Here is a 19,579-nt window from a genome sequence, read left to right as displayed (position 1 = left end):
CTGCCCACCTGCCAAGCCTGGTTTTTAAGCTTTATCTAAATTTTTATTTTTCTTATTAGCATATAAAAACCTGAGTTGGGCTAGAGAGATGGCTCAGAGGTTAAGAGCACTGATTGCTCTTCCAAAAGCCCTGAGTTTAATTCCCAGCAACCACATGGTGCCTTACAGCCATCTATAATGTGGTCTAATAATCCCCTCTTCTGGTGTGCAGATGTACATGCAGGCACAGCACTGTACATCTAATAAATAAATAAGTCTTTTTTTAAAAAAGTATTTTATTAATTTATTCTTGTTACATCTCAATGTTTATCCCATCCCTTGTATCCTCCCATTCTCCCCTCCCTCCCATTTTCCCCTTATTCCCTTCCCCTATGACTGTTCCTGTGGGGGATTACTTCCCCCTGTATATGCTCATAGAGTATCAAGTCTCTTCTTGGCAACCAAATAAATAAATCTTAAACAAACAAACAAACAAAAAGCAAAACAAAATTGGGTCTCACTTCTATTTTTCAAAGCCAGTGACCTGCGTCTAACAGGCCGGTAGGAAACACTTCCGTTAGAACACCGCCGGCCAAAGTCACGGCGGAACAGAAGTTGCACGCCTAGGAGAGCCGCGGAGGACTCCTGAGGAGGGACTCTCGCAGGCTGAGAGAGCTTCCGGGTTTCGGACGCGGGACTTCGCGGTGGTGGGAAGTGAGAGGCTTGAGGTAGAGTTGGGGGTCCTGCGAGTGACCCGCAGTGGCGCCGGCGGACTCGCAGGGAAAGCCTGGAGCGCTCGGGGGGGAGGTGGCAGCGGGCGGCGTGGAAGGCCTTGAATAAGACCGCTGCGAGTGTAGCCCAGCCCCGCTGCCTGCTTCTGTGTGTGTCCTTGGCCAGGTCTAAGCGTCCTCCCGAGTCACAGCGTTTCCTCTTGTGAAGCCGGGGTTAGGGGTCCGACGGGCCTCGCTGGGTGGCCATGGCGGGGGGGCTCCTTGCGGGCGTCCACGCTGCACCCCCGCCACTCCCAGCACTGCCATTAAGAGCTCTGTGCCTTTAATCCCAGCACTCGGGAGGCAGAGGCAGGTGGATCACTGTGAGTTCGAGGCCAGCCTGGTCCACAAAGGGAGTCCAGGATGGCCAAGGCTACACAGAGAGACCCTGAACCAACCAACCAAACAAACAAAAAACCCCCCAAAAAACCACCCCCCCAAAAAACCAACCCCCCCCCAAACAAAACTCTGTCCTGTGCTGTGCAAAGCTTTAAACTTGCGTTTGAGCCTCTGGCCAGGTTCATCAGAGAGACTCGCTTCCTCTTCCCAACGCTCAGAAACGAAGGCTCCCAGATCCCGGGGCTTGCCCAGTTAGGCAGCAACCACATTCTCCATCTTAAAAGTTCACGCTGTGAAAAGAGGTGTGAGCTGTTAATTAATGAATGGTTGCTGTCATCTTAGTATTCCAGTTTGGTTGTCCCCCCCCCCCCCCCCCCCCCCGTCACCTCTTTAAAAGTAGTGTGTGTGTATGTACGCCGTGTGGTGTGGTGTGGTGTCGGAATCATTCCAACTTCCACCGTCCGTTCTGCCCCTTCTGAGGTCTTCAGACTTGATCCACATGTTACCCACTGAGCCATCTTGCCCGAGTTAACTTTTAATTTTTTTTTTTTTTGTCTCGTATGTAGTCCAAGGGTGGCCCCGAACTTGAGTCAGTTCTCCTGCTGCAGCCTCCTGAGTGGTTTTTTTTTTTTCTTTTCTTTTTCGAGACAAGGTTTCTCTATATAGCCCTAGCTGCCCTGGAACTCTGATGGCCTTGAACTCTTGAGATCCGCCTGCCTCTCCCTCCCGACTACTAGGATTACAGGTGTACGCCACCACACCAGGCTCTGCCTGGATTTCTAATGTGTGATTATCATAACATCTGGCAAGTGGTAAGGTCATATTTGTGCTTTTTAAATAGTTGTGACATTTGTAGTTCAGAGGTGGGAATTTGATTTGTAAAAGGTGGTCACACAGCAATTAAAGGACAGATATCGATGATTTTAAAGCTCACACCTGGGCTGTTAAAGTGGTTCACATAGGTGCACAAACTTAAAACTCAAAAGTCTCTTCTCTGATATCTGAGAGTAGGCTAGGCTAGTGTTTTGTTTGTTTGTTTGGTTTTAAAAAATTATTTTTGTACATATACTTTTATATGATTACATACATATATATATATATATATATATATATATAATAAATAGGTTACCTATGGCAAGAAGAGCTATGACACAATCAGGAATTATATAAATGTTACATTCTTAGTGTTTTGGCTATTTGTATTTGATAGCCTTGAAGAAAACATCTTTCCTATCTTGGTGTATCTAAATTTCTGAATGTAAGTCAATCTCCATCACATATTGTCATTATCAACTTAGAACACCTATTTGTTTTTGTTTTAAAAAAGATTTATTATGTATACAGTGCTCTGCCTGCACGTACACCTGCATGCCAGAATCTTATAGATGGTTGTGAGCAACCATGTGGTTGCTGGGAATTGAACTCAGGACCTGTGGAAGAACAGCTAGTGGTTTTAACCTCTGAGCCATCTCTACAGCCCTGTTTTTGGTTTTTGTTTTTCGAGACAGGGTTTCTCTTGTAGTCCTGGCTGTCTTGAACTCACTTTGTAGACCTGGCTGGCCTCAAACTCACAGAGATATGCCTGCCTCTGCCTCCTGAGTGCTGGGATTACAGGTGTGGGCCACTGTGCCTGGCCCTGGAGCTCTCTATCTAAACCAGGCTGGCCTGGAAATCACTGAGATCAGCCTGTGCCTGCCACCCAAGTGCTGGGATTAAAGGTGTGCTAACTTTGTTTTTTTCTAATTAATTAATTATGTATACAGTATTTATGTATTTATGCCGGCAAGCCAGAAGAGGGCATCAGATCACATTATAGATGGTTGTGAGTCACCATGTGGTTGCTGGGAATTGAACTCAGGACCTCTGGAAGAGCAGCCAGTGCTCTTAACCTTTGAGCCATCTCTCCAGCTGCCCACTTTTAAAAAATTATATTTTATTTATTTAATTTTTGTCTGTGTGCTCATGCACATGAGAGAGTGTGGAGATTAGAAGACATCTATGGAAATGAGCTCTCCCCTCCACTGGGTGGGTCTCAGGGAGTCAGTCTTGGTGGCAGGTGCCTCTATGCACCAAGCAACCTCACTGGCCCTACTTCACTTATTTTCACCTGTAAGATTAGAGATACAGTAAGTTTTAAGAGGCCTCATTATGTTGTTCCCGCAGTCCTGAAACTCCTGGGCTCCTGAGTTACTGGGAGTATAGGTTTACCATGCTTGGCCTAAGGTTAACCATTAAAAGTACCTTAAGGGGGCTGGAGAGATGGCTCAGAGGTTAAGAGCACTGGCTGCTCTTCCAAAGGTCCTGAGTTCAATTTCCAGCAACCACATGATAGCTCACAATCATCTATAATGAGATCCATCTATAATGACATCTAGTGCCCTCTTCTGGTGTAAACGCAGGCAAAACACTGTGTATATGATAAATAAATAAATCTTAAAAAAAAAAAAAAAAAAAGGTACCTTAAGGGAGGTAGTGGTGCACGCCTGATTAATCCCAGCACTCGGGAGGCAGAGGCAGGCAGATTTCTGTGAGGTTGAGGCCAGCCCCGTCTACAGTGTGAGTTCCAGAATATTCAGGGCTACACAGAGAAACCCAGTCTTCAAAACAAAACAAAAGAGTACCTTTGAACTGGATGCGGCAGTCTGGTATTTATGATTCTAGCACTTGCGAGACTGAGGCGGGTGGGGGCGGTGGGGGATGAAAGTTTGAGGTTATTCTGGCCTATACAGCAAGATGTCAAAAAAAAAAAAAAAAAAAAAAATCAACAAACAAAATCTAACCTCAAATAACCTGCTCCCTCGCCCCCACCAGCCTGGACTACATAGTGAGTTCCAGGCCAGCCCATGATAATTCTGAGATTATGTCTCAACACCTCTTATATACCCCCCACCCCAAGCATGTTTCTGTTTTAGTGAGGAGGAAGTATCCAGAGCAGTTCCTGTATTGAGCGTGCAGTCAATACTGGTGTGTTTCATTCCTTTGCAGATTTAAGACTGCAGGTGCCATGCATCCTTTACAATGTGTCCTCCAAGCACAGAGATTGTTAAAGTGTGGGCCATTGACTTCTGTGTCCTGGCTGCTGCTCAGGACCTGCAGAGCACATAGCAGAGTCTCCACTTCATGTCCTCGTCCCGAGGGGCAGAGTCCAGAAGGCGTTCACAAGGACTTCAGCTCCAGGCTAGCCACTGGACCCACTTTTCAGCATTTTTTAAGAAGTGCTTCAGTTCCTCAAGAGAAACCATCTTCTCCAGAAGTGGAGGACCCACCCCCCTACCTCACAGGGGATGAACTCCTAGGAAGGCAGAGAAAAGGTTGGCTTTTCTTCTCTTTTCCCTTTGGCTTCCTTCCATGCTCCATTGCAGCTGTGTGTCTGTGGCTTAATTGCATTACCTCCTCTTTTATTACTTTCTTGGGTTTAGGGAGTTAACAGTATGGGCAGATTGCTCAATAAAGAATCATCAGACTACCAAGCATACTCTAAAGAAAGTTAAGCACTGAGCTGAGGCAGGGCTGTCTCCTGGGAGATCGCTAGCATGCCTGAGCTCCATTCTCACTTCTCACAAAAGAAAAAGGAACTCAAAGCTGTGCTCAGTGAATTGGAAACACTCTATCTCTGTTTAGTTACAGTTTCTAAAATTGAATTTAAATGACATCATTTGTTGTATGTGTGTGGCATGTGTATGTGGCACCTGTTGAGGTCAGAAGATAATTTGTGAGACTTGGCTGTTTTCTTCCACTGTGAGTCAAGAGGTTAAAAATCAAGTCCTCAGGCCTGTGGCAGAAGCCTTTGCATACTGAGCCATCTTGCCCAATCCTACCCCCCAGTGTCTGAAGCTGGGACTTGTGTAGCCTAGGTTAGTCTGGAACCCATAATCCTCTTGCCTCAGCCTTCTAACTGCTGGAATTACTGATGTCTGCCACCATTTCTGGTTTAGAAATGTATTCTTGGGGATGGCAAGATGACTCAGAAGGTAAAGTTGGTTGCTATTAAGTCTGATGACCTGAGTTTGATTCTTGGAAGGGATGGTAGAAGGAGAGGGCTAACTGCCGTAAGTTATCCTTTGACCTCCAGCGGGGGCCATGGCATATGTACCCCCCATCTTCATATAGCTATGTCTGTCTGTCTGTCTGTCTGTCTATCTATGTAAATTGGCTAGGCACGTGGCACACACCTTTGATCTCAGCATTTGGCAGGCAGAGGCAGGGGCATCTGAGTTCAAGGCTAGCCAGAGCTACATGGTGAGACTCTGCCTAAAAAAAATGAAACCAAACAAAAGCCCTGATATATCCTATTTTCCTTATTGATTTGCTTTTTGAGAAATAATCTGTCTTTAGCCCAGGCTGTCCTGGAGCTCACTGTGTAGCCCATGCTGGCTTCAAATTCATGATCATCCTCATGCCTTGGCCTCCCATATGTTGGCTTTATGGGTGTGACCCACCATGCCTGGCTTCTACTTAGAATTATAGCCTGCGGGTGCTAACAGAGTTGTAACTAGAAATATGATTTGAAAGGGCCTACCAAAGTGTCAAGTTCATGGTTTGGAACTTTGTGTGTAAATTTATATTGTTATTTTATAATATGACCCTGCCTGCTTTAATTTTTATTCTGTGTACCCTCTAGTCAGTACTGTTGGCTTCCAGAGGCTGGAGAACCTCTTTGTAATACAGGGCCTTGAATTTAGTTTTTCCTCAGATGGATAAAATGATCATTAGTCCTTATTGTTCTAGTTGCTTCTGTAGGCCTATTTCCTTGCTTTCTTTTTGTTTGTTTGTTTTAAAGACAAGGTCTCTCTGTATAGTCTTGGCTGTCTTGGACTCTCTTTGTAGACCAGGCTAGCCTCAAACTCACAGCAATCTGCCTGACTCTGCCTCTCTAGTGCTGGGATTAAATGTGTGTGCCATCACTCCCAGCGCCTTGTTTTCTTTTAAAAATTAAATTAAATTAAAATTAATTAAAAAAAAAGATTTATCTTTTTATTATATGTACAGTGTTTTGCTTTCATGTAATGCCTGCAGGCCAGAAGAGGGCATCAGATCACATTATAGATGGTTGTGAGTCACCATGTGGTTGATGGGAATTGAACTCAGGACCTTTGGAAGAGCAGTCAGTGCTCTTAACCGCTGAGCTATCTCTCCAGACCATATTTCCTTGTTTCTTTCTTTTTTTCTTTTTTCTTTTTCAGTCTTTCCAGACAGGGTTTCTGTATGTAGCCCTGGCTATCCTGTACTTGCTTTTGTAGACCAGGTTGACCTTCAGCTCATAAAGATCTGCCTGCCTCTGCCTCCTGAGTGCTGGGGTTAAAGGCATAGACCACCATGCCTGGCAATTTCCTTGTTTGTTAAGGGGCCCATTTTCCTTATTTTTTTTATTTTATTTTATTATTTTATTTTTTTTATTAATTTATTCTTGTTACATCTCAATGTTTATCCCATCCCTTGTATCCTCCCATTCCCCCCCCCCCCCCCCATTTTCCCATTATTCCCCTCCCCTATGACTGTTCTTGAGGGGGATTACGTCCCCCTGTATATTCTCATAGGGTATCAAGTCTCTTCTTGGCTACTTGCTGTCCTTCCTCTGAGTGCCACCAGGTCTCCCCCTCCAGGGGACATGGTCAAATGTGAGGCACCAGAGTACGTTAGAAAGTCGTATCACACTCTCCACTCAACTGTGGAGAATATTCTGACCATTGGCTAGATCTGGGAAGGGGTTTAAAGTTTACCTCCTGTATTGTCCTTGGCTGGTGCCTTAGTTTGAGCGGGACCCCTGGGCTTTCCTTATATTTTAAGTACTATGCTTATAAATGGTTGTGTGGATATGATATTGTATTTCCTTGTTCTGAATGGCTATTGCTAATTTGGGGGTACATCTGACAGACGACCGTGTTTTAGGGTGAAGACAACAGGAGACTTTGTGGATAACCAGTTGCCTCAGTTGTTTTCTGAGGACTTTGGGAAGGAGGAGTGTGACATGTGACTGTCTTCTCACTGTGGAGTTGCTCTGCCTTTCATTGCAGTCTACTTGGAGACCTATGGCTGCCAGATGAATGTGAATGACACAGAGATAGCCTGGTCTATTTTACAGAAGAGCGGCTATTTGAGGACCAGCCACCTCCACGAGGTACTTGCCTTCCTTGCTTTTCTGTTTCTTGGGCCTGGGCTCCTCTGCCTTGCTACAAGGTCTCTTAGATGCAGTATGTTTTAGGAAGAGGATGTTGCCTGCTGAGTTAGCTCCTTTGAGTGATGTGTTAATTTCTTTGAGTGACAAGTACTGTAGGACTGGCCTATATTGGTGTTTCAGGTATTTTGAGCTCTCATGATGCTGATTATCTTCAGGAAAGGAGTTATGAGACTTGGTGTGGTGATATGTGGCTGTAATCCCAGCCTTGGGGAGTAGAGGCAGGAGGACGTAGAGTTTGCGACTATGATGACTGTAGGGCATGACTGTGTCTCAAAGCCAAATCAAAATCAGAGCAAAGCCACGACTGCTTGTGCAGAGTAGAGGTAAAGCTTAAGGAGTTAACGCATAATGGGTAGGAGTTTTCACTGGGAAGTTTTGGAAGGAGACAGTGCTGGTGCTTGCACTATAGTGTTTAAGTGTTCTTATTATAGCGCTGTATTTTTTTGTTTGTTTGTTTTTCGAGACAGGGTTTCTCTGTGTAGCCTTGGCTGTTCTGGACTCACTTTGTAAACCAGGCTGGCCTCGAATTTACAGAGATCCGCCTGCCTCTGCCTCCCGACTGCTGGGATTAAAGGCGTGCACCACCAACGCCTGGCTTAGCACTGTATTCTTAAACATGGTTAAATGATATTTATTTTATGTATGCTTTACTATAATAATAGGAAAAAAAAGCAGGTGGACTGCGTGGTAGCGATTTCTTTCGCAAGGTTAATTTCAAAGTTTATAAGTTTCTTTTTCTTGCTCTCCATTAGGCTGATGTGATCCTTCTTGTCACGTGTTCTATCAGGTACAAATTTGTTCTTTCCATAAGAAGTGAATATATTGTGTGTAATCATGCCAAAGCGGCTTACTTATGGAGATGAACCAATGGCTCCAGGTCAGTGAGTGCTAAGAGTTTTTCCTATAGCAGAGATAGTCTTGATATAACTGGCTGATGTTTGTTGACCATGTCTTGTGTGTTGGGTTCCGTGTGAACACTCCACATGAATATATTAATTTAATTCTCACAGTAGCAATGTGTGAGGTTGTTTCTCTTAACAAAACCCATATTATCATGGCATGGTAATACACACTGCAACCTCAGGACTGCAGCAGTTGAGGAGAAGGATTGTGAGTTCTAGACCAGCCTGGACTACATAGTGAGATTGTCTAAAAAGCAAGCAACACCCACAAAAATGCCCAAGCCAGGCTTTATACATTAAACCAAAGGTGCTCAGCCCCAAATTTCCTGGAGGTTTCTGGCTACTAATGGCGTATTCTTATAATATATGCACCTGATACTAGTTATAGCCAACGGCTGGGGACAGAGTTCTGAAAAAAGACGAGTGGCGTCTTCAGAGGTGGCCAGGAAGTTCTTCAAAAGTGAGACTGGAGAGATGGTGCAGCACTTAAGAGCACTGGCTGCTCTTCTAGAGGAGTTGGGTTCAATCTCTAGCTCCCACATGGCAGCTCACAGTCATTTTTAGTTCCAGTTTCAGGGGATCTGATCCCTCTATAGGTGCCAGGCACATAGCTGGTGGGTGCATAACCATACATGTAGGCAAAACACATAACAAATTAAAAAAAATGAATTAAAAAAAGTGGGTATACCCTTTTAATTTTGTTCGTAGTTGTTGTTTAAGGCCTTTTAGTGTCATTGATTTGATAAGTTTCTTATGGGGCCTCTGTTGAGTGATAGTGAGCTGGTTGTTATGAGAGATTCAGAAATGAGCCTTCTTCCATAATGCCAGGCATCAAAGAGGTTGGTCTAATATTGGCACAAAGGCAGGTCTAGCTGGAGAGATGGCTCAGTGGTTAAGAGCACTGCCTGCTCTTCCAAAGGTCCTGAGTTCAAGTCCCAGCAACCACATGGTGGCTCACAACCATCTATAATGTAGTCTAATGCCCTCTTCTGACCTACAGGTATACATGCAGACAGAACACTGTATACATAATAATAAATAAATCTGAAAAAAAAAAAAAAAAAGGCAGGTCTATAAGTAGCCCACTAACATATGACAGAAAACATTAAATAAGCATCAGACAAGCTGGGGTGGCTTATGCCTATAATCCCAGTACTTCGGAGGTCAAGGAAGATGGGTTGCTGAGAGTTTGAGGGTAGCTCAGGCACAAAATGAGTTTTAGCCTAGCCTGGGCTACGGAATGTGTGAAACAACAAAAACAGATTACAAATGCAGGAAAAGTAGAGTTAAAGTTAAGGTAGAGAGGGTACTTGAAGGGAGGAGACTCACTAGAAGAGTTGGGAAGGGTTTTGTTGGGCAGGTGGTTTAAAAGCTAGTCTGGATTTTGAGATGTAGAGAGGATGTTATTAGAGGGCAGATAATGGTACCAAGTTGTGCTTTCCTAGTTTGTCTCCATGTACTTTCTATGAGTTAAAGGTAGATACTTCTGAAAGGGCCAGATGGCTTTCGTTTTCTTTCCATTGTCTTGTTCTCCTATCTTGCTCTATAGTTTATTTTTGGCTCATTTTTGCCACCTTGGATCTTTGCAGGGAGAAAGCTGAGCAGACCATCTGGAACCGTTTACATCAGCTGAAAGCCCTGAAGGCAAAGCGACTGTGCTCCCGGGTACCTCTGAGGATTGGGATTCTAGGTACGCAGTCATTTTCAGACTTTTCCACTTTGAGACTTGGGTTCCTAGAGTTTTTAGTTTTGAGTATTGGTTCTTAACCTTCCTAATACTGCGACCCCTTAATACAGTTCCTCATCTTGTGGTGACTCCTCAACCATTAAATTATTTTTGTTGCAACTTCCTAGCTGTAATTTTGTTACTGTTATGAATCATAATGTAAATATTTAATATGCAGGATAGCTGATATGCAACTCTTGTGAAAGTCCCAAGGGGTTATGACCCACAGGTTGAGAACCAGTGTTTTACAGGCCTGGATTGCAGGGTGTAAATTAACCTAATCTACCCTATGTGTGTATTTCACTTGATGTTAGAGGTTGCAAAATTAAATGAGATGAGTACTCTGGAGGTAGAGGCAGGAGGATCTCTGAGTTTGAGGCCAGTGTGGTCTTACAGATTGAGTTCCACGACAGACAAGGCTACCCAGAAAACAAACAACAAACATCAAAATTACATTTCCTCAGTAGTCACACTTGACAGGGGCCACCAGTTTGCACAGCACCTCCAGTCATTTCCACCCAGCATATTCCTTTACCTTATTAGAAAGCTCTGTTGGACAGTTCTAGTCTAGGAAACATGTTTCAAAAATAATTGCTTTCAGGATGGCAAGGTGGCTCAGTGGGGAAAGCACTTGCCATCAGCCTGCTGACCTGAGTCACATGAAAGAGAACCATTGACCTCCACGTAACCCTGACATGTATACTATAGCATGTGCACACCCACATACACACACCCACAGCCCAAGTGAATTAAATGTAAAAAACTCCCAAAACTATAATAAAAAGAAAACTGCATTTTTTTCTGTCCGAGAATTTGGTTACTATGTTTAACTTTATATGTAGCAGACTGCATCCATTGTAGTATAGATAACTACTCTTTTGTTTGTTTGTTTGTTTTTTGAGACAGGGTTTTTCTGTGTAGCCTTGGCTGTCCTAGACTCACTTTGTAGACCAGTTTGGCCTCAAACTCACAGCGATCCACCTGCCTCTGCCTCCCCAGTCCTGGGATTAAAGGCGTGCGCCACCACACTCAGCTGGTGCTAGAATTTAAACTCAAGAGTTTTACATATGTTAGGAAAGTGCTCTACCACTGAGCTATACCACCAGTCTCAATCTCTTACCTTTTAAAGCTTGAATAATATGGCATTGTATATTTATACTATATTTTTTATATCTATTCAGTCATTGATTTATTTGGGTTCTTTCCACGTTCTTAGTTTTGTCTGAGATAGGATCTTGTTATGTAGGTCTGGCTGGCGTGGTATTTGATATATGACTTTGAGATGGCTTCAAAATTACTGCCATAAGACAGGGTTTTTCTCTATGTTATCTTGGCGGTCCTGGACTCACTCTGTAGACCAGGCTGGCCTCCAGCGATCTGCCTGCCCCTGCCTCCCGAGTGCTGGGATTAAAGGCGTGCACTACACGCCCAGCTTTGTGAGTAATTCTTTTAAACAATTAAAAAAATGTATTTTATTTGCCTAGCAGGTGCCACAGCATGCTAGTGGAGGCCAGAGAACAACTTACAGAAGTTGACCCTTTCCCTCTACACGTGGGTCCCAGGATCAAACTCAGATGGCAGGCTTATTTGCAAGCACCTTTATAGGCTGAGTCATCTCATTGGCCCTGGCTGTGAATATTAATTATTTTCACAGGAAGTGTCTTAGTTTCATTTTTGCTCGCGTTGAAGCATTCCAACCAAAAGAGGAGGAGAGGGTTTATTTGGCTTTACAATTCCAGGTTACAGTTTATCAGTGAGAGAAGTCAAGGCAGGAGGTCAGCAGTAGTCACATCACATCTACAGTCAAGACATAGAGAGAATATACAAATCTTTTCTTGTTGGTTTGCTTCTGCTCAGCTAGCTTTCTTCACTCTTAATGGTTCAGGGCTTATGCCATGAAATGATCTGCCACATTGAGGGTAGCTCCTCTCACCTCAGTTGGCAGTCAAGACAGCCTTTCACAGATACGCTCACAGGCGAACCTCATCTAGACAACTCCTCACTTGAGACTGTCATCCCAAGTGGGTCTGGGCCGGGTCCACTGGGCAGTGTGCACTATGGGGCTAGGCAGAGAGACGGCTCAGTGGTTAAGAGTATGTATTGCTTTTCCAGAGGACCTATCCAATACCCTCTTGGACGACACAGGCACCTGTGCTCATGTGCATGTGTGTATGACAGCCCTCTCCCAATAATTATTAAAAAAAGTCTTGAAAAGATTTGGCTGTGAGTCTCAGCATCTGCTTGGATCCCCTGCTGTGTGGAGTCTTTCAGAGGACCTCTATGGTGGGCTCCCTTCCTGTTCCCTCTCTTCAACTGCTTACGGTGTCTATTCTATTTGTCCTTCTGAATGAGAATTAAGCATCCTCCCTAGGGTCCTCCTTGTTCTTTTTTTTTTTTACTTTTTATTATTATGTATTCAGTGTTTTGCCTGCATGTACACCTGCAGGCCAGAAGAGGGCATCAGATCACATTATTAGATGGCTGTGAGCCACCATGTGGTTACTGGGAATTGAACTCAGGACCTCTGGAGGGGCAGTTGGTGTCCTTAACCTCTGAGCCATCTCTCTAGCCCCCCCCCACCTTGTTCTTTAGCTTCTTTATGTCTGTGTACTGTAGTGTGGTTATCCTGTATTGTGTGGCTAATATCTGCTTATAAGTGAGTATGTACTATGTATGGTTTTTTGGGGTCTGGGTTACCTCACTCATTTCTTGTTCCACCCATTTGCCTGCACACTTCAAGATTTCCTTGTTTTTAATAGCTGAGTAGTATTCTATTGTGTAAATGTACCACAGTTTCTTTATCCATTCTTCAACTGAGGGGCATTTGGGCTGTTTCCAGGTTCTGGCTATTATGATTAAGGCTGCTATGAACATAGTTGAACAAATGTCCTTGTTGTATGGTGGAACATGTTTCAGGTATATGCCCAGGAGTGGTATGGCTGGGTCTTGAGGTAGAGCTATTCCTAATTTTCTGAGAAAGCGCCATATTGATTTCCAAAGTGGTTGTGCAAGTTTGTACTCTTGCCAGCAATGGAGGAGCATTCCCCTTTCTCCACGTCCTTGCCAGCATGTGCTGTCACTTCAGCTTTTTTGTTTGTTTGTTTCTGCTTTTGTTTTTGTTTTTGTTTTTTGAGACAGGGTCTCTCTGTGTAGCCGTGGCTGTCCTGGACTCACCCTGGCTGGCCTCAAATCCACAGAGATCCACCTGCCTCTGCCTCCCAAGTGCTGGGTTAAAGGTGTGTGCCACCACTGCCTGGCTTCACTTGAGCTTTTGACCTTAGCCATTCTGACAGGTGTAAGGTGGAATCTCAGAGTTGGTTAGATTTGCATTTCCCTGATCACTAGGGAGGTTGAGCATTTTTCTTTAGGTGTTTCTGGGCCATTCGATATTGCTTTGTTGAGAATTCTGTTTAGTCTGCACCTCATTTTTTAATTGGGATATTTGGTTTGGTCGTGTTTAATTTCTTGAGTTCTTTATATATTTTGGATATTAGCCCTCTGGCAGATGTAGGGTTGGTAAAGATCTAGGGGATAGAAGGACCTGGAGGGGACAAGAGCTCCACAGGGAGACCAATGAAGCCAACAAATCTGGGCTTGGCGGGGGGCGGGGCAGTGGGTGCTGCAGAGAGTGATGCACCAACCAAGGGCCATGCATGGTGAGGCCCTAGACTTCCTGCTCAGATGTAGTTGATAGGCAGCATAGTCTCCTTGTGGGCTCCATAACATGGAGAGTAGGGGCTGCCTCTGACTTGGACTCTGGTGCCTACCTGTTGATCGCTTCCTCCTGGCCAGGCCACAGAGCAAGAGGATGCAGGCAGTCCAGATGAGACCTGATAGGCTGGGGTCAGATGATGGGGGATGAGGGCTCCCCTTTTCTGAGGACTAAGAGAAGGGAGGAGGGACAATAGGGAGGAAGGTGGGACCAGGAAGAGATGAGGGAGGGGCCTACAATTGGGATGTAAAGTGAACAAATAAAAAATATTTTAAAAGTTGAAACATCATCTTCCAGCATATTTATGATAATATGTTAAGTTTTATCCTAATGTAGTATAGGTGATGGGATTGTGGTGATGTTGCTATTTGTTAACTTTTGGTTCTTTAAAAGAAATGCATGCTTAGTGATTTTGTTGAACTTATCCTTTAAAGGCCTGAACAATTTCATGGTGTATATCTATTTGTATATAGAGCATACCATTATGAGATATGAACTATTTGTTAGATACATTTTTCTGGCAATCAATTCATGAGAAAAATAATATGTGACTATGAAGACATATTCAGACACAAATATTCAAGTTAACAATAAATGTATGAAAAAAATTCTTGAAAAGACAAACTGTGGGGCTGGAGGGACATATCAGCAGTTCAGAGCATATGCTGTTCTTACAGAAGACACAGATTTGGTTCCCACTGTCTGTTGTGGGCAGTTCACTACTGCCTGTAATTGCAGATCCAGGGGATCTAACATCTATTTCTGAATTTCAAAGGTATCTGCACTCATGTGTACATACACATATGCAGACATATATTTACATAAACAAAATAATAAAAATAAAATCTTTAAAGAAGCCCCAAACAGCTAACCAGTAGTTCTGGCTGTCCTGGAACTCATTCTGTAGACCAGGCTGGCCTCAAACTCAGAGATTGCCTACTGAGTCCTGGAATTAATAGCCACTACCATTGGCTATTTTAAAGTTTTATGGACTTAAGAAAATGATGGTTTTGGGGGGTATGAATTATATCAGCATAATTATTTAAATAATTTCTTACTTTTAGAAAGCATTATAGTCTAAAAGAGAAAAAAGTATAAGTGTAGTTGTAAACTTATAGGTATGCTTCTAATGTAAAATATTTTTTAATCTTAGTGGTAAGTAATTTTTTTTAATTTTTGAAAAAGGTTTTTAAAAGATTTATTTATTTATTATGTATACAGTGTTCTGCCTGTATGTACATCTGCAGGCTATAAGAGAGCTCCAGATCTCATTATAGATGGCTGTGATCCACCATGTGGTTGCTGGAAATTGAACTCAGGACCTCTGGAAGAGCATCCAGTGCTCTTAACCTCTGACCCATCTCTCCAGCCCCGATAAGTAATTTTTAACTGTGGGAAGAGGCATTTTGTGTTTGAGAGGCTTCTGAGGGGCAGAGAATGTAGCTCAGTCAGGCAAACTTGTTTAGTTATATAGGTGCTGAGTTCCATCTCCAGCAATGATGAAAATAATTGTGTCGCTCTGAGTATTTCTATGATGTTCTTGTACTTGAAGATGTGGGTTCAGTGTTATGGGCCCAGTTGGAAGGGTAATACTAAACTCTTAGAGAAGTTTTCTGTAGTTTGGTCTTCAGTGCAAGTTATAAGCCGTGTGCTCTGAACAAAAGCCAGGAACCAGATAAACTGGGGGAAGAGGTGCTAGTTTCTTTTACTTTCTAGGCTGCATGGCTGAGAGACTGAAGGGAGAGATCCTCAACAGGGAGAAAATGGTGGATCTCTTGGCTGGTCCAGATGCCTATCGAGACCTTCCGCGGCTGTTGGCCATTGTGGAGTCAGGTCAGCAAGCAGCAAATGTGCTTCTCTCTCTGGATGAGACCTACGCGGATATCATGCCAGTCCAAACCAGCCCCAGTGCCACTTCTGCTTTTGTGTGAGTTACTATGTGAGAGTTGGAGGATGACCTTCTCTCTCTTTTAAAAAAATTATTATTAATATTTTTTTACTTATTTAAAAATTATTTACTTAAATATTTTTTTATGTGCATTAGTGTAAATGTGTCAGATCCCTTGGGACTGGAGTTATAGACAGGTATGAGCTGCCATGTAGGTGCTGGGAATTGAACCTGGGCCCTTTGGAAGAACCATCTCTCCAGCCCCCTCTCTTCTCACTTGTGTGTTAATCTTATTATGTTGCTCATAAGGGAAAGGAATATACACAGTGATGGTACAACATACAGAAACTAACATGTGGTGTAGTAAAGCTCCTTCACACCCGTCATCCCTGCTCCCTGCTCTCTCAGGTTATTTATTTCTCAAAGGTTTCCATGTCAGTCATTTCTTATTTTTGTCTGTTTGTTTTTCAAGACAGAGTTTCTCTGTGCAGCCTTGGACATTCTGGAGCTCCCTCCTGTAGACCAGGCTGGCCTGGAACACAGAGATCCATTTTCCTCTGCCACCCAAGCTGGGATTAAAGGAGTGCACAACCGCCACCTGGCTTGTCATTTCTTACTTAATTCTTCTAGAACTATCCCTTGTATAAGGACATATACTTGTTTCCTATGTTCTTTTTAAAATTAAATATTATTGTTTTATGTTTATTTTCATTTCAGGAAATATCTTGGGCTTTCTTGATAGAAAAACTGTTTTTTGGGTTTTTTTTTTTTTTTTTTTTTTTTTGGTTTTTCGAGAAAGGATTTCTCTGTGTAATAGCCCTGGCTGTCCTGGAACTCTCTTTGTAGATCAGGCTGGCTTTAAACTCACAGAGATCTGCCTGCCTCTGTCTCCGGAGTCCTGGGATTAAAGGCGTGTGCCACCATGCCTGACGCCCTCCTTTTTTTTTTTTTTTTAAAGCTATTATAGTATATGCTTGCAATCTGAGGCCAAGGCAGGAGGGTTGTTGTGAGTTTATGGCCACTCTGTGTTATCTAGAAAGCCCTCATCTTAGAAATAGAAATAATAGCTAGGAAGAGGGTTCTAATAAGAGGCAAGAGAGCTGGGTGGTGGTGGCGCACGCCTTTAATCCCAGCACTCAGGAGGCAGAGGCAGGCGGATCGCTGTGAGTTCAAGGCCAGCCTGGTCTACAAAGCGAGTCCAGGGCAGCCAAGGCTACACAGAGAAACCCTGTCTTGAAAAAACAAAAAACAAAAAACAAACAAATAAGAGGCAAGAGCATTGCTTGTTCTGAGTTCCAGGGCAGTTTGGGCTATACAGCATGTATGAAACAATTCAGGGCTCCATTGAGAAAACCAAAGCTGGAGTCAGATGTGATGCCTATCTATAAACGCAACACTTGGGAGATGGGAGCAGGAGGACCAGGAGTTCAAGAATGTCTATGGTTGGGCTGGAGAGATGGCTCAGCGGTTAAGAGCACTGCCTGCTCTTCCAAAGGATCCGGGTTCAATTCCCAGCACCCACATGGCAGCTCACAACTGTCTGTAACTCCAAAACCTGACACCCTCACACCAACACATATAAATTAAAATTAAATAAAAATATTAAAAAAAAGAATGTCTATGCTTTTTTTTTTTTTTTAAGAATGTCTATGGTTTTTGCTACATACCAAGTTTAAGTCTAGCCTGACTCACATAAAAGATCCTGTCTCAAAGAAAAGATTGTGTGTGAAATGCAAACTATATTTTAAATTCAACGTCTCTTTTATAACATGTCTGGACATAGCATTTGTCTTCAATCTCTATGTAAAAAGTTCCAATATTAGTATAGGTATATACTAATATAACTATAAAAAGAGCAGATCTCCACAAGTGCTGAGTCTGACCTCTTCCCTTCACTACTGTGCTTCCTCACCGACATTCTACCAATTACAGTCTGTTTCATACTCTGTGATAACATAGTTACAGATCTCACATTAGTTCAGTGTGAGGTTAGAGGCAAGAGGATCCTAAGAGAACTGTAGAGCTGTGACTCATGCTTGAGATATGCTAAGACAACATTCCTCCTTGTTAACTGCTCTGGCAACTTTCTTTCCCAGATCAATTATGCGGGGCTGTGACAACATGTGCAGTTACTGTATTGTTCCTTTCACTCGTGGCCGGGAGAGGAGTCGGCCAGTTGCCTCCATTCTAGATGAAGTGAGGAAGCTTTCTGAGCAGGTGAAGTTATCTGAGCTCTCTTTGGACGGACAAACATGTTCTGACAGGCTGAGGATACTCAAGTGTGGGCCGGGTGCCGGTGGTGCACGCCTGTAATCCCAGCATTGAGGAGGATGCAGAGGCAGGCGGATCTCTGAGTTTGAGGCCAGCCTGGTCTAAAGAGTGAGTTCCAGGACAGCACATCCAGGGCTACACAGAGAAGCCCTCTCTTGAAAAAACAAAACAGACAAACAAACAAAAAACCCCCAAAACCTACCAAAAAACAAAAAAGCTCAAGTATGAAGTTATTGACTTAAAGACAGAATTCTGTGTGGCTCTTGATAGATTCAGCTAATTTTTTTTCCCCCCCTCGAGAAGGGTCTCTCTATAGCCCTGGCTGTCCTGGATTTGCTTTGTAGACCAGGCTGGCCTTGAACTCACAGGGATCCGCCTGCCTCTGCCTCCCAAGTGCTGGGATTATAGGTGTGTGCTACCACACCCGGCTGATTCAGCTAATTTTAATCAGTAGTTTGACATGGAGTTCTTCAAGAAGTTTTAAAGTGGGGCTAGAGAGATGGCTCAGTGGTTAAGAGCACTGCCTGCTTTTTGAAAGGACCTGAGTTCAATTCCCAGCACTCATATGGCAGCTCACAACTGTCTATAACTCCAAGATCTGACACCCTCACACCAACACACGTACATTACAATTAAATAAAAAATATGAAAAAAAAAAGTTTTAAACTTGTTTTCAACATGTTTTTCCTGTTTTTAGGGGCTAAAAGAAGTGACACTTCTTGGTCAGAATGTTAATAGTTTTCGGGACAATTCAGAGGTCCAGTTCAATAATGCAGTGTCTACAAACCTCAGCCGAGGCTTTACCACCAACTATAAAACCAAACAAGGGGGGCTTCGTTTTTCTCACCTTCTGGATAAGGTTTCAAGGATAGATCCTGAAATGAGGATCCGTTTCACCTCTCCTCACCCCAAGGACTTTCCTGACGAGGTGAGTGTTGAGACAAACGTTTATCAGCACTCTAAAGCATGCTATTGCCTGGACCCAGAAGTACACAGCAGAGGCCTTGAACTCTGCTTTGGGGATTCTCTGTTACATTGCAAAATCTCCTTGCAGACCTACTGGTCCTTCAGTAAGATTTTAAAGTTCCCCAAGGTCAAGGAGGCCATAGGGTGGGTTTGAATGGGAGCTTGGGACCACTGTGTAGGGAGAAGTTTTTTCAAGGTGGGCAGCTGCACAGTAGTGATGCTGATGGTAGAGATACAGGGAGGACAGCAAAGGAGGCAGTATGAGATAGTGGCAAAATACGCAGACTGTAGCCTGAGACACACTTAGGCTCAAATCCCAGCTCTTGTCCGGTGATTCACGTTTATTATCCTAGCTTTGGGAACTTGGCACAGGTGGCTTATGAGTTCAGTCCAGCCTTGGCTACATAGTGAGTGCCAGGCCAGTCAGAACAATTTTCCAAGACTATGTTTTTATTTTTTCTTTTTCGAGACAGAGTTTCTCTCTATAGCTTTGACTGTCTTGGAACTTGCTTTGTAGACCAGACTGGGCTTGAACTTAGAGATTTGCCTGCCTCTGCCTTTCTAAGGTGTACACCCAATCAACCTTTTACTACTTGAAAATTAGCCTTTGAGGAGAAACAATGAGAGGAGTATTCTCACGAGCACTTTGTTATATGCCTTAATTCCAGTACTCCCAAAGCAGTCAGGCAGATCATTGAGTTGGAGCCAGTCTGGTCTACATAGTAGAACCGGTCTCAAACAAAACAAAACAAAACAAAACAAAAACTGAAACAAAACAAAACAACCTCCTCCCCCTCCCCCCTCCCCCCCGCCCAGAATGTAGGGAGTATTCTTTTCTACATGACTCT

At 43.5% G+C, this 19,579-nt stretch overlaps 1 protein-coding gene across 4 annotated transcripts in view; it reads left to right on the top strand.

Moving 5' to 3' along the window:
• Positions 1-596: 596 nt before the first annotated feature.
• Cdk5rap1 (CDK5 regulatory subunit associated protein 1) overlaps positions 597-19,579 on the top strand; it is a 107,470-nt gene continuing 88,487 nt past the window's right edge. For all 4 annotated transcript variants that reach the window (XR_007830492.1, XR_007830494.1, XR_007830493.1 and 1 more), the window contains exons 1-8: positions 597-707; positions 4,074-4,399; positions 7,103-7,206; positions 8,019-8,053; positions 9,758-9,858; positions 15,323-15,533; positions 17,591-17,711; positions 18,463-18,693. Coding sequence is in view for 1 of the 4 variants with exons in the window: in XM_051143552.1 (XP_050999509.1) it covers positions 4,093-4,399; positions 7,103-7,206; positions 8,019-8,053; positions 9,758-9,858; positions 15,323-15,533; positions 17,591-17,711; positions 18,463-18,693 (1,110 nt within the window). In the remaining 3 variants the exon portion in view is untranslated. The remainder of the gene's footprint in view (positions 708-4,073; positions 4,400-7,102; positions 7,207-8,018; positions 8,054-9,757; positions 9,859-15,322; positions 15,534-17,590; positions 17,712-18,462; positions 18,694-19,579) is intronic.

Source organism: Acomys russatus, chromosome 4 (genome assembly GCF_903995435.1).
Source record: "Acomys russatus chromosome 4, mAcoRus1.1, whole genome shotgun sequence".
In the NCBI taxonomy this organism is placed as follows: Eukaryota; Metazoa; Chordata; class Mammalia; order Rodentia; family Muridae; genus Acomys; species Acomys russatus.
This window is presented reverse-complemented; position numbering and strand designations above follow the sequence as displayed.